Raw genomic sequence first — 13614 nt, 5'->3', positions numbered from 1 at the left:
TGTATAGTCAAGGCTATGGTTTTCCCAGTTGCAATGTATGGCTGTGAAAACTGGACCATAAGGAAGGCTGAGCGCCAAAGGATTGAGGCCTTTGAATTGTGGTGCTGGAGGAGACTCCTGCAAGTCCCTTGGACTGCAAGGCGATCAAACCAGTCCATCCTAAAGGAGATCAACCCTGACTGCTCTTTAGAAGGCCAGATACTGAAGATGAAGCTCAAGTACTTTGGCCACCTAATGAGAAGGAAGGACTCCCTGGAGAAGAGCCTAATGCTTGGAACAATTGAAGGCAAAAGAAGGGGACGGCAGAGAATGAGGTGGCTAGCTGGAATCACTGAAGCTGTCAGTGTGAGCTTGAGTGGACTCCGGGAGATGGTGGAGGACAGGAAGGCCTGGAGGAATGTTGTCCATGGGGTCGCGATGGGTCGGACACGGCTTCGCGACTAACAACAACAAATGAAGGCTGTCCAAAACCCTTTTCCATTTCAGACACCTGAAAAAATGAGATAGGGGCTTGTCAATTTGGAATTTGGGTTCTAAGAAATGAGAAACAATTGATGTGAGAATATAAAAAGTAGCAAGTGCTTTGAGAAAAGGTGCTTTTTTCCCGGGTTTAATAATGGTAAGAAAACAGAACCGCAAAAAACAAATTGCCAAGATATGTGTCTATCTGCAAGTTACCTGTATGTAAATAGTTCTTAATAGTATACATGTGCTATTTTAATGGTTTTTAGTCTTTGTAAACCACCAAGAGAGCTTTGGTTATTGGGTGATATAGAACTATAATAAATGAGTAAAAATACTAAAGAACATGCAAGTGGAAGAGCCGGACAGGCTTACTGAGGAGAGATTCATGGAAAGCAATAAAAACTGACTGGCAACATTTCTATAAAGAAATCATAGAGGAAACATTACTGAATAAACAATGAATTTCCACAACAGGAAGACAGACACAAGATAAGCATGGGGAAGCAACATCTTAATTGCACGAATACTGCAACAATAACATAAAAATAACACATTGTTAATCATTTTAATGACAATGAGAAAAGGTTAGAATATCCTGTTTTAGGAGAAAGGTAGATTAAATGATCCCACTCATTTTACAACTTGGCAGAAAAATTCAGCATGCCCTGTGCTATTTTTATTTTTTGGACTCAGTTCTGCAATTTCTCCCTGTCTGCAGGGGGGGCCTATGTCTGTGCTCTGATGGCACTTACCGTTTGGTTCCCAACATGGATCCTCCACGGCCCAACCAGCCTGCAACATCATGCCAGCCTACCTCTCGGATCTACAAGAGGAAACAGTTCATTATGCTTGTCTTTTTTTCCTAGACATTCTCACCACACCAAATCTCCTGACAAGTAGCAGAACTGGAACTGAATCCAACTACATTTTGCAAGGAAAGATCACATTGGCATTTTGTTGCCTGAGGGCCTGGTAGCAATTTTTCTTCTACCACCCTTCTAATTTCAAAGCCTCCTGAATGAAAAACAGTCTGAATGAACACTGTCTTGTAGATGTCCTAGTTGCACCAAACCAGGAATGTAGCTAGTGGTCCATTGGGAGGAAAGCTCTCTGGCCCTCCAGTCGGAGACAGACTTACCTGTCCTTTGCTCAAGCCTTCAAAGCCATCGTTCACCACATACATGGTGTGTCCCTGGCAAATCCCAACTCGTACAGCGGACCGGACTGCTGCATTCATTCCTGCTGCTGGTGCTCCCACATTTAGAATGGCAATGCTGAAATTGCTCTGCCCAGAAGGGGGAAGAAGAGCAAATAGTTCACACAGAGCTTGGATGAGATACTGCAGTACTAATTTGATGGGCTCAGGGATGTGAATGAAGCCTTAGGAGACAAGCATGGGTACCCATTCTTCTGTTGCATCAGTCACAGGTAATCTGGCAGGGGCTGTATGCTAGCGGTGTGAAGCTGGACCCAGCAGTAGGAACGGCCAGAGCCCACTGTGGGTGAGTCAGACCTTTTCTCCTACTGCTTCTCCTTTTCCTCTATCTTTCTCCTCCATCTCTCTTTTCCCATCCAGCCGAATCTGCCAGGGAGGGGACAGATCACTCTTTCCAGAGGTCTGGCCTGGTAACATGCTGAACAGTTTTGAAATTAGCTGCCAGTGAAATCACACAATAAGATATAATACTATCTGAAAAAGTGGGACCACTAGAGTCAATATTATATTGACTCTAATATACAAGGCAGACATAAAGAACTGATTTTTTTTCTGGCAGCAAACAGATTAGTTGTAATTGCTAACTAGATATCAACAATTAAACTTTCTTTCATCATATAGAAACAGAAAATTTGGGACCTTGTACTAACAAATAAATTCACTAAGCATCTTTAAGTACAAAGAGGCCAAGTAGAAATTTACACTTTATGGAATATGGTATCCATGTACTGAATTCAGAAGTACTAAGAACAATACATGACATCCCTAAGACACACAGAGCTCTTTGCCATGATTTGTGATGATGAAAACTGACAACTCAGGTAATCTTGTTTGTACCAAGCAGAGGTCCTGAGTGAATAGAAAGACTAAAGAAATGGGTTCATGTGCAGTGTAAAATATGTTACTGTTGGTTTAAAAGATTTAATAAAAATAAATCTACTCTAAGGATATAACAGAGTGCCAATGGACTGGAGAGATATAGCTGTTCCTTCACGACCAAGCTGAGAATCTTCCATTGCACCCACCACATGGATTCTAGCTGACACAATGATTCCATGTAAGAAAGGCCTGAACACGTAACATAAGGGAAATTTGCAAAGCAAAACTCAAATGTCCCATTTCCCCAAGCTTTTTCACCTTCTCTTGTGCTGGCTTCTGGTGTGCAAGCAGCTTGTAAATATTCCAGTTATTTTCAAAGCTCCTGTAAAACAAGTTCATCATTAGATATTGGTTACTTCTCAAGCGTCTTGCAGTCACTGCTGAAATCTAGTCCACACAATGGTCTGTTTTCCTCTCCTCCCATTCCCCCTCACTTATTTTTGGATTCAGAAGCCTAAGACATGGAACACGACACCTCAATAGATTTCCTATCAGAGAACATCTAGTCAAGAAAATGTTATCAGTGCGTGAGTGTGGACTCAATTTTAGCATTTGCTTGAAAGTTGATTGTTTGATTTACAGAAAACTTCCATTTATTTCAGTTCGAAGCTGCAGAACTGCTAAACAATATTTAAACAACAAAAAAGGAGCAAAAATATTTGCATTCCCAAAAATGAGACTCAAATCATTACAGTGCTCTCCTTGGCAGTAGCCAACTTGAAGCATACAGAAACAATTATTGCCTTATTTCACTGCCACTACTCGTCGCTCAGTCATTTCCTCTATCAGTTACACCCGTATTTTAAAATAATCAGACTAATACATCATCTGTCCTCACATCTCGGGAACACCCTCCCTAGGGAGATATGTACGACTTCATCATTGCGGGCTTACGGCATGACTTTGCTGCCACTGTGATGCTGCCTTGTTAGTGATGGGAAACGTCATTAACTTCTAGTTTTTTCTTTCAAGGATTTACTGAAGGGTGCTATGTCTGGATTACCAATCAAATAGTTCCTGCTTTTTCCACTGTTCAGGCTTTGGCAATAATGACACAAAAAAGGAACTTATCAGTGGAAAGCTGATATTTATAGAGGTACAAGAAGTCTATAGGAAATGCAAACCCTATGAGGAAGGAACAACTTCCCCCAAGCAGCTCCATGAGTATTCCTCGGAAAGAATGCAGACTGATTAATGGGGTGGCAGGGTGGGAGGATGGAATGGAAGTGTTCGGAATCCTGAACAGTGTGATACCACACCACACCATTTCCTTGCAGGTCCCATTTTTATAATTTCCCCTTCCTTTTTAGTAACTGCATACAGTTACGGAGAGAGATTGCTATTGTCCTTATGTGCTTAGAATAACCTTTTCCCTCAAAAGCAGAACCAAATCAGGCTTAAAACAGAAAGAAAATAAGTGCTCACAATCTGGAGTGCTTGTGGTATTTCTTTTACTCTACTGGGCTAATGACCAAGGAAGAAATAAGCCAAACATTTATTTCTGCATTGTTTACATTGTTAGTTTCTGAGCCCAAGTCACTGGTTTTGCCCTTTATAACCATAAATTGTTTGAAGACCTATGCTCATATGAGCCCACCCACGCATTGCACATACAAAACCTTCAACCCTCTGGATTCCCCCCTCAGGGAGATCCAGATGGCCTCATCACTGCTGACTTTTTAAAAACAAAACAAAGCCGGGAGACACATTTATTACATTTGGCATTTAGTATTTGAATATCATTAGCTGCTGTGTGTGCATGTATACTTGTAACTGTATTTATGTACTCATGTTTTTCCAACATTGTAAGACATCTTGTGAGGGCAGTGTGTCCTGAAAAGGCAGGCAACACATTCTTTTAAATCAATCAATCAATCAATCACAGACATTTAAAGATGCCCACATTTCTAATCATGTCCCAATTGGGTTAGTGAAAAGTGGCCAGGTGCATGAAATATGCATGCTAGTTGCAGCTAGAAAAGAGGATGAAGGATTGAGAGTCACCATCCTGATGCATCTGGCTCACAATAAATAGGTGTGGACATCAGAAGATGAAAGCACAGCAAAGATCGACTAACATCCAGAGACTTCCTCTGGCTGCCGATGATGTCTATTGAAAGGAAATTGCTGAATGCTTATATGCCAAAGCATTTCAGTAGGTAGAATAAAGGGCTGGCAGCTTCTATGGTTCTACAGTCTAAAATGCATTAACAGTCTAAAGCACATTAATTCTTTGGCTTCTGATGTCTAAAACACACGTGGGGCACTTTCACCTTCATAACCATTTTCTGTTTTACATTCCGAGGCAATCTTAATACAAACAGAAATATAATTCCTCCCGGAGAGATTTCTCACCTCCCTCTGAGCTGGATGGCTTCATCAAATCTTTTCTCATCCATTGCTTTCTGGACATCTTTGGTCTACAGAGTTAAAGAATCATTGTGAGATTTGTAAAAAGAGAAAAGAGGCCGTAAATCTAATAAAACCAAGCCTACAGGGAGATTCCTTCCTGTTCTGTATTTAAGAACCTCCAAGTTAAGCCGTGAGACCATCAGAACTCACTGCTGTTTCAGAGTGAACGGTGACAGCGAGAGAGGCAGCAATGGAAAAGGGAGAGGAAGAAGGGTTCGTGGAGCCCTTAGCTTTGCCTACTGCCATCAGAAGTGCATCTCCACGTCCCCTTCTGGGTGTCTGCTCCCAGGCTCTGGAATTCCCTGCCAAGAGACTGGCTCTCTCTCTGTTGTTCTTCTGTCAACGGCAAGTACGTTTTTGTTCAGGCAGGCCGTTTGGCACATAAAAAAAGTTTTTGTTCAGATAAGGGTTTTTTTTTACTATTGTTATGCCTGTAATGCACTTTCATGGTACCTTTTAGTTGAAATTTTGTTTTATTCTTCACTGCCTTGAGCCTTTGATAGAAAGGAGGGATATAGATAAAATAAAACACATCACAGGAACCTCTGTAAGGGCTGTACTGCCGTCCACATTCCTCCTAGCAAAGGCCCCATTGGATAACTAAAGGGAGGCACCCTCTTTCCCAGCTGGCACAGTCTGTCCCTTTGTGAGTGTCATGGCCCAGCTCTGTGGAGTTCATCACTTTCACTGGAAAGGGTGATTCAGAGGTCCTGGCACTTCTGTGCTTGAAATTCCCAAACCTGACACCCAAATGCCCACTATCTAGAACTGTCACTATGTAAATATGACGCAGGTATGTCTGTTTTTCTGAATAGCTGCTTTCAGAGAGTTTGTTTTTTCATAGAATCATCAAAGAACAATAGAGCTGGAAGGGGCCATGAAGGGTTGGGTTCAATCCCCTGCTGTTGCAGGTTACCAAGTTACACCATCCCACTCAGATGGCTGTCCAGTTTCTTTTTGAAGGTCTCTAGTGTGGGAGAGCCCAGCACCTCTCTAGGCAGCTGATTCCACTGTTGTACCGCTCTGACACTGAGAAAACTTTTCCAGCCTGAATCTGGGTTGTCACAACTTGAAATGATTATTCTGTGTCCTACGCTCTGGTATCAGTGAAAAGTGATCTTGACCTTTCTCTTTGTGACAACATTTGAGGTACTCATGGAGGGATATCATGACCCCCATTCAATCTTCTCTTCTCAAGGCTGAACATGCTCAGTTCTCTCAGTCTCTCCTTATAGGTCAGTGTTTCCAAACCCTGGATCATTTTTGTTGCCCTTTCTAATTTTTCTGCATCTTTCTGAAACCTTGCAAGTATTCCAGATGAGGTTTGACTAGCAAGGAAGTTATTTGAAAGTAATTATTCTATTAATGCATCCCAAAATAGCATTTGCCCATTTTGCAGCTCAATTGCATTGTGGGCTTATATTTAGTCTGCTGTCCACAATAACTCCAAGGTCTTTTTCATTTTCAGTTCTGTTGAGCCATGTATTCCCCATCTTGCATCAATGCAGTTGGGAAATGGAGGACTTGGCACATGTCCCTATTGAATCTCATTCCGTTGCTTTAAATCATTTAAATGAATTCAATTCATTTGAACGACAACAACAACAAGCTGGAATTCACTGGAGCAAAATAAATGGATTTTGAGATAGATGAGGTATGCCAGGGCCAAGGTTGGTACCTGTGCTCCTCAAATCTTACCTCCTGACTCTGGAATTCCTAGCTATTTTTCTAGCAAAAGCTAACAACATATTTTCAAATTACTTTCTGCAACTTTAACGAACACTGAGATTTTGCATATTTCATCTCAAATGCCACATTCCTGGCACAGCTTAAGAATAACAACACACTTTCAGAGCAGCTAGTGTGTGCCTACTCAATTGCCAATTGGCTGCACAGCGTATTAGCTATCAGGCTCCCACATTATATACAAGGTAGAGGCTTTGCACCAGGAGTGCTGAACCTCTCCCAGCCTAAGTGCCCAACTTAAGTTCAGAGAAGCTCTCAAGGGTGGCCGTCAGTGGTGGGTGGGCCAAAGTCAAAGCACTTGCTTCTGTATGCCAGTAACTAAGCCTTAGAAGAAGTGCTTTAACCTTTAGGAATAGGGGGAAATGTGACAACCTTGCTATCTACTAAATGTTTGGGCAGCTGGGGAAACTGGGGTGTGGCCACATCTAGGGCACCTTGAGGAGCCAGAGTAAGACCATCAGGTGGGCCAGATTTATCCCACAGGCCTCACATTGAACACCCCTGTCTTAAATCCTCAGAGAAGAACCAAGCCATGACTCTTTACTGTGAATACACTCAGCTTCTGTGGGCTTGTGAAGTACTTACCACTTGTACGCATTCCATTAGGGGCAGGCGCACTGACTGGTTCCCAGACAGACTCACCACACAGGCTGGTGTATCTGGTGTGGCTTCCAATAATGCCATCACAGCTTCCATGCCCATTTTGCTGCTCTACAAAACACACAGCACATTTCTCGTGAAGGGACTGGTTCACAGTTGGCGTTTACTGAGCTGCCATTGCATGGTTCATGGACGGGGCAAAGCGAAACATGTACACATATAGAAAGATACATAGAACGTGGACATTAAGCTGCATGCTGTGTTTTCCTGTGATTCTGTTACATGGAGAGGCTTTGGGGCCTCACAAAGTACAGAAATTCATGCCTTAGCCTCTTAAAAATAAAAATGTACTGCTGGAAACCATGATGACCCAAAGCTGGGCAGGTCATGTTGTTGACAGGAACCTGCGCTCTGCATTCCACTGCATCAGTAGCAACATGTGACTAACAGAACGTGCTTAGCACAATACTGCAAAGGGCAATCTCCAAGAGGCAAGGTTCTGCAATGAAATGCTAACGGGGAACAGTCTGTCTTGGAGATGGAGCCACGATAGAGACTGGCATATGGGTTGAGTGGTGAATATGGGTTGGAGTGGTGGGAAGAGGCAGCCTTCACAGTTTTTCTGCAAACAAATATGCCACTTCTAGGCCCTCACCCACTGGAGTGAAGACGGGATTTTGGCACACAATCGCTCACTTTTCCCCAGTTATGTTTTGTAGTGTTGGCTGACACCTGCTCACTGCAGCTGTTTCCCCAAACTACATTGGCAGATATTGTTTAATACGTCCAAAGAACCACTCCCTCAAAAGGAAATAGAGGGTACAGCCAGATGGCTATGCAACTCAGCTGGGTTACTGGTCTAAAGAAGAAAGGGCGATTACTCTTGCCCGCCAAGTCTCATTCTTGGTGGCGCCAGGCTGGAGCAGTATTCACTTTTGAAACAGTGCTTCCTCTTGCTCTCAGACAGGGCCAGTTTGCTAAGATACCAAAGATGACACTGCAAAACTCTGCGAGGAACTCAAAATGAACCTCTTCCAAACCACAGGCTCTGGAGACACTGGGATGCCAGACTCCTAAAATGTTCTTAAAAGCAAAACAAAGCATCTATGGACCATGTCAGAAAAAGAAAATATGGAGGCAACAGGACAGAAGGGTGTCCCCAGACTTCAAAATCTCTAATCCAGCTTTCTCCAACCTGGCATTTTCTGGATGTGTCAGACCACAACTCTCAGTATCTCCAGCTAGCAAGTCCAACACATCCAGAAGGCACTCAGCTGGGGAAGGCTGTTATATCCTATGAATGCAGGAAAAAAACTACATAGTCTTCCAGATTTCTCTTGTGACTCTGGAATTTTTGATGCAATTATCCACTCACTAATGGGCTGGGAGTGAAGTAAGGAGCTACTCCACTTCAGTGTTGCAAGAATGAGACAAGACCTCTAGAGATGCAGCTGAGTCAGAAACAACAAGAAAACAAATCTAATTCAAAGCCTCTCTTCCCCAGCCCAATCCCAATCCAAAATAAGAGCATGAGAGGAATACGAAAAACAAATTCTTTCCATCCCTCTCAGTGTCCCAGACTCTGCTGAGAACCTGTTGACTGATATGAGGCAGGACCAGCTTGGATGCCCTGGATGTCTTTGGAAGCTGATCCTCTGCCTGCACCAAGTGAAGACTGCCCCACCTTGGCACCACTGAAGAGGATGTGATCCTGGAAATTTAGAAGGCTAATTCAAAAGAAACTGATTAAACAATAGACTGAGGGGTGCATAAGCAACATCATCAGGATATCAGGGGCAGAATGCCAGTGTACACCATTTGCTGGGGATCATATGTAGGACAGTGCTGCTGTCCTCATATCCTAAATGCATATTTTCCAGAGGCAGATGGTTGGCCACTGTGTGAACAGAGTCCTGGACCAGAGGAGCCCTTGGTCTGACCCACCAGGACTCTTCTTATATTCTTATGACAGGTGTGCATCCAGTGTTCCTCCTCATGTTCCCCAGTAACTGATGCACATAGGCCTACTGCCTCTGATGGCAGAGAAAGCATACAGCCATCAGAACTAGTAGCCACTGATAGAATAATCCCCCACGGATCTGTCCAGTCCCCCTTTAAAGCCATCCAAATTGGTGGCCATCACTGTATCTTGTGAAAGCAAATTCCATCATTTAACTATGGGCTGTGTGAAGCAGCACTTCCTTTTACCTGTCCTGAATGTCCCACCAATCAGCTTCATGGGATGACTCTGCGTTCTAGTATTACAAGAGAGCAAGAAAAAATTCTGCCTTTTCCACATCATGCATAATTCTGTATATCTCTATCAGGCCTCCTCCTAGCAGTCCCAGACATGGTCCTCTTTCCTCACAAAGAAGATGCTCCAGTCCTTTGTCAGAGGGGACAATGCAGGACCTCTGTGAACTGCTGCTTTCTGCATGGCAGCAGGGCTTGTGTGCCTAGTCTGCTTTTTTCACAGTGCTCAGGTCTCTCCTAACTTTCCACATCAACTGAACTGAAAGATTAGGGTGCTGTTATTTGAACCCTGCAAAGTTTAGCTTTTGAAAGAAGTGATATTTACCAGGACACGGTCAAATGCTGAGGGGGTCCCACCACGTTGCACATGGCCAAGCACAGTTACGCGTGTGTCAAAGCCAAGACGTTTGACAACCAGCTGATCAAAAAGGGGAGAAGAAAAGAAGTGAAAATATATTTCAACATTTACTAGCCTACCCTTCCTCGAAGGAGCCCAAAGCAGTATGCACAAACTTTCCCTTCTCCATTTATTCTCACAGTAAGACTGTGAGGTAGGTTAGGCTGAGGCTCAGTGAATGCCTCAGAGTGGCCCGTGAGCTTCATGGCCAAGAGGGACTAGAAGCTGGATCTCCTGAGTCCCAGGACAAATGATCCAAATCTCTCAAACTCCAGGAAACCCAAATGGCTGTGGCCAAGTTTTAAAGGAAATCTTTGTTCTTGAGGATATTTTGAGAAACTGGAAAGACCTGCAAAACTATTTCCCCATGGAGAACTGTGGCACCATTGTCATTTTCTCTGTTCTGATCCACCCCATTTAATTAGTCACTCACATCCTTTACATAGTTAGAGGTGATGGGCATTCCATTCTTGTCAATGGCACCTTCAGCAATGATGATGATATTCAGTCGGGATCCTCTGCTCCGTGCCTGTCCAAATAAAAGTATGGAAGCCAATAATTGAGCCATCAAGCAAAGGCAAGAAGCTATGCTAAAACAAACCTAGCATTACTCAGTCCTATGCAATCTCTCACAATTGTGACATTAGCACCCCAGGCTCGAGATCCTGAACTTCCTACCCACCTTCCTCAAGGAGCTTGTATTTCCTACATCCTGAGAAAGATGGAAAAAGGGATGCTGGGTAGTTGTAGATCCTTTACAACTGCATTTACAACGCTCCAAGATCTTATGTTGCCACTCTTTCCATGGATCCATTGCCTGGCTTTTATTACCCAGCACCACCCATATTTATGTGCACAGAAGATACACAAAGGAAGGTTTTCAAGAAGCATGAACACATCTCCAAAGTCACTTTTGAATAGTGTACCATACATTAATAGGGAAGCCTGGATTCTGATGACCTGGTCTTCCTCAACCTGGTGCCTTCCAGATGTTGTTCAACAGCAACTCTCATCATTCCTAGCCAGAGTGGTCATCAGGAGTGATGGGAATTGCAAGCCAATATATCTGGAGGGCATGAAGCTGGGGAAGTCTGTGCTAAGCTATCTAGAGAAGGGCTGCTGAACCAATTTTGGCACAAGGGCTGAATTCCATTTCAGCAAACATTTGAGGGGCTGTATCACAGTGCTGGGCAGGGCCAGAGACAAAAGGGACAGGGCCCAAATACCAGTAAATTGTAGCTCATGGCTCTTACCTCCATTAAGCTTAGGAGATACACTTCAACTGTTTAGAATGGGGGAAGTCTGCACAGAACCCAGGAAACCCTCAAGAATTCAGTGGTCAGGAGAAAGCAGTATGGCCCCTTTGGTAACCCTACGATGCCAGGTTTGGTCGCCAGACATAAGATTCTGCACCCCTGTTCTAGAGAAACAGGATCCCTTCAATTGTAATGGGGCCATTAGACAGACATTTCATTGTAGAAGTGAATGAAACCAAACTATCGCACTCTTTTTCACTCGTGGTATCTAGAGCAAGATTATGTAGCTGAGTAACATACACCACCACTCACCTCCCCAAGCCTCTCGCACATAAAATCCTCCCAGCCATCTTCAGGGGGTGACTCTGGGATGAAAAGCCAGTCAGCTCCAGAAGCTAAAGCTGAAACCAATGCAAGGTACCTGGAGAGCAAGAAGAAAGCTTGTGAAAAGCAAGCCTAGGTGTCAACCAAGGTGAAATAAATGGCCCCAGGAGCCAAAATAACTCCCAACTCCCTACATTTGGGGTGGGAGGTTGTTCATACTGCACACACACCTCTTGGGGTTTGATCCTAGAAAAGTGGAATTCCCCAATCCTACCTTGATTTAACAGACAACAAAGCTCTTTTCTTACCCACAGTGTCTGCCCATCACCTCCAGCACAAAAGTTCTCTGGTGGCTGTAAGACAAAATTAGAGGGGAGGGGCTTATTCAGAGGTTCACTCAATGTGTGCCCAAACTGCATCTTTCCATTAGTGTGTATCTATCTCTCTCTCTCTCTCTCTCTCTCTCTCTCTCTCTCTCTCTCTCTCTCTCACACACACACACACACACACACACACACACACACACACACACATGCACACATGCACAAGCTGGATGGGGGGAGCAGACACAGGAGGCCACTAGGGTCTTACCAGCTTGCCAATACTAAATGCATTATTTGAAGAAAAGTAAGGACATCCTCCAGACCCTTCACTTTGGAAAGGGCCAGCAAACAGCAGGACATCATAGGACTCGTAGGCATCCTGTTGGCTTTTGAGCAAGGCTCAGCATGACCAGAACAAGCCCTTGCCATCACACTGGGCCTTGGAGGAACTCAGCATGATGTCACCATCAGGATCCCACCTTCTCCCTTAGGCAAAGGGTCAACATCAGGATACTTCAATTGATTACCAGGGTGAACTAAGACTAGGTTGAAAAACAAGCCATATTGGCTGCTGGGGAAGGGGTTGCTGCCCCTTTTCTCTGCAAAAAAGTAGGATTGCACACTTCAGCCCAAGAGAGGGGGAGTGGACAGCTATTTTAAGAAGATGTAGGAGGCTGCTTGGCTGTGAAGATGAGTGGTGTCATTTAGCCAAGAAAGGAAACTGGGCCTTATTCATGTTGCTGGGGAAAGTATTATGGCATGAAAGTTCCACTGCAGGAGCTGAAAAATGGAGCAGAGAGAGAAAGCGCATGCACATGTGCCTGCCCCCTACACACAGATAAAATGTCTAAGCAACAACAGTGCTGCCTTGGATGAAGATATCTGCCCCCACCCCTGCTACAAACAAGAGGCCTTTACTCTAAAAGCCCAAAATACAGACTCAATTATTAGAGCCTTTCTAGATAGGATTCAAGCCTAGAGAAGCCGTTTAATTACAACTACCAACATCCAGGAACAATGCTGCTATAGGGCAGGATGTTATTACAGGTTGCTTTTCTCTCCAGCTAGTTCAAGGCACAGTGTACACGTGTGAGTGGAATGAAGATGGGGAAGAAATGGCCTGAGGCATCCTATACTCACCTCTGAGCGGTCGTGGTGATCGCATCAATCACCTCCATGATACGATGCAGGGCAGAGTCTGTGCCAATTGTCATGTCTGTGCCACAGAAATCATTGTCAATGGAGCCCACCAGGCCCACAATGTTTAAATGACAGTAGGTCTGAGCAACCTCTTCCGTGATCTTCTCTGAAAAGGCAAGAATTAACAGAGGAACATGAATCAAAAGAATAACACAATGGAATGGTTTATTTCCAAAGTTGGTTGGAGGGCAAGAGGACAGGATGGAATTAGCCTAACTGGAAGTTATTAATTGCTTAAGTGTTTTCTGTTTTCATATGAGACTGAAATTAAGGTTCTAATCTGACTGCATTAGCAATGGCATCTTGAAAAATGCTCCACCACGTTGATATTGCTTAATACGAGCTTGATGGCAGAATCATTAAAAAACTCATGTAAAGATTATTTTTAAAGGTTCAGGGTTCTCCATATCCAGTTAGCCTTGATTTCTTGCAGATTGAAGCTTTCCAAAAAGAAATGCAACTGGATTCAGAAGTCTTGGCCCCACTGTGAGTGTTTCTATTGAACTAAATATTGCTTTTACTTCTGTTTGTTCAATATTCACC

The 13614-nt window shown here is 43.8% G+C and overlaps 1 protein-coding gene across 5 annotated transcripts in view; it reads right to left on the bottom strand.

Moving 5' to 3' along the window:
* PFKL (phosphofructokinase, liver type) overlaps positions 1-13614 on the bottom strand; it is a 55783-nt gene that overhangs the window by 24841 nt on the left and 17328 nt on the right. For 4 of the 5 annotated variants that reach the window (XM_044434431.1, XM_044434422.1, XM_044434458.1 and 1 more), the window contains 10 exons: positions 13012-13177; positions 11857-11901; positions 11537-11645; positions 10402-10497; positions 9897-9989; positions 7304-7429; positions 4916-4980; positions 2819-2882; positions 1604-1750; positions 1218-1288 (listed from right to left, as the gene is read on the bottom strand). In XM_044434431.1, the coding sequence (XP_044290366.1) occupies positions 1218-1288; positions 1604-1750; positions 2819-2882; positions 4916-4980; positions 7304-7429; positions 9897-9989; positions 10402-10497; positions 11537-11645; positions 11857-11901; positions 13012-13177 (982 nt within the window). The remainder of the gene's footprint in view (positions 1-1217; positions 1289-1603; positions 1751-2818; positions 2883-4915; positions 4981-7303; positions 7430-9896; positions 9990-10401; positions 10498-11536; positions 11646-11856; positions 11902-13011; positions 13178-13614) is intronic. The other variant, XM_044434441.1, reaches the window with a different exon arrangement.

Source organism: Varanus komodoensis, unplaced genomic scaffold (assembly GCF_004798865.1).
Source record: "Varanus komodoensis strain SLA01 unplaced genomic scaffold, ASM479886v1 scaffold1, whole genome shotgun sequence".
Classification (NCBI taxonomy): Eukaryota; Metazoa; Chordata; class Lepidosauria; order Squamata; family Varanidae; genus Varanus; species Varanus komodoensis.
Note: the sequence above shows the minus strand (reverse complement) of the source record. Positions and strands in the feature narration are given on the sequence as shown.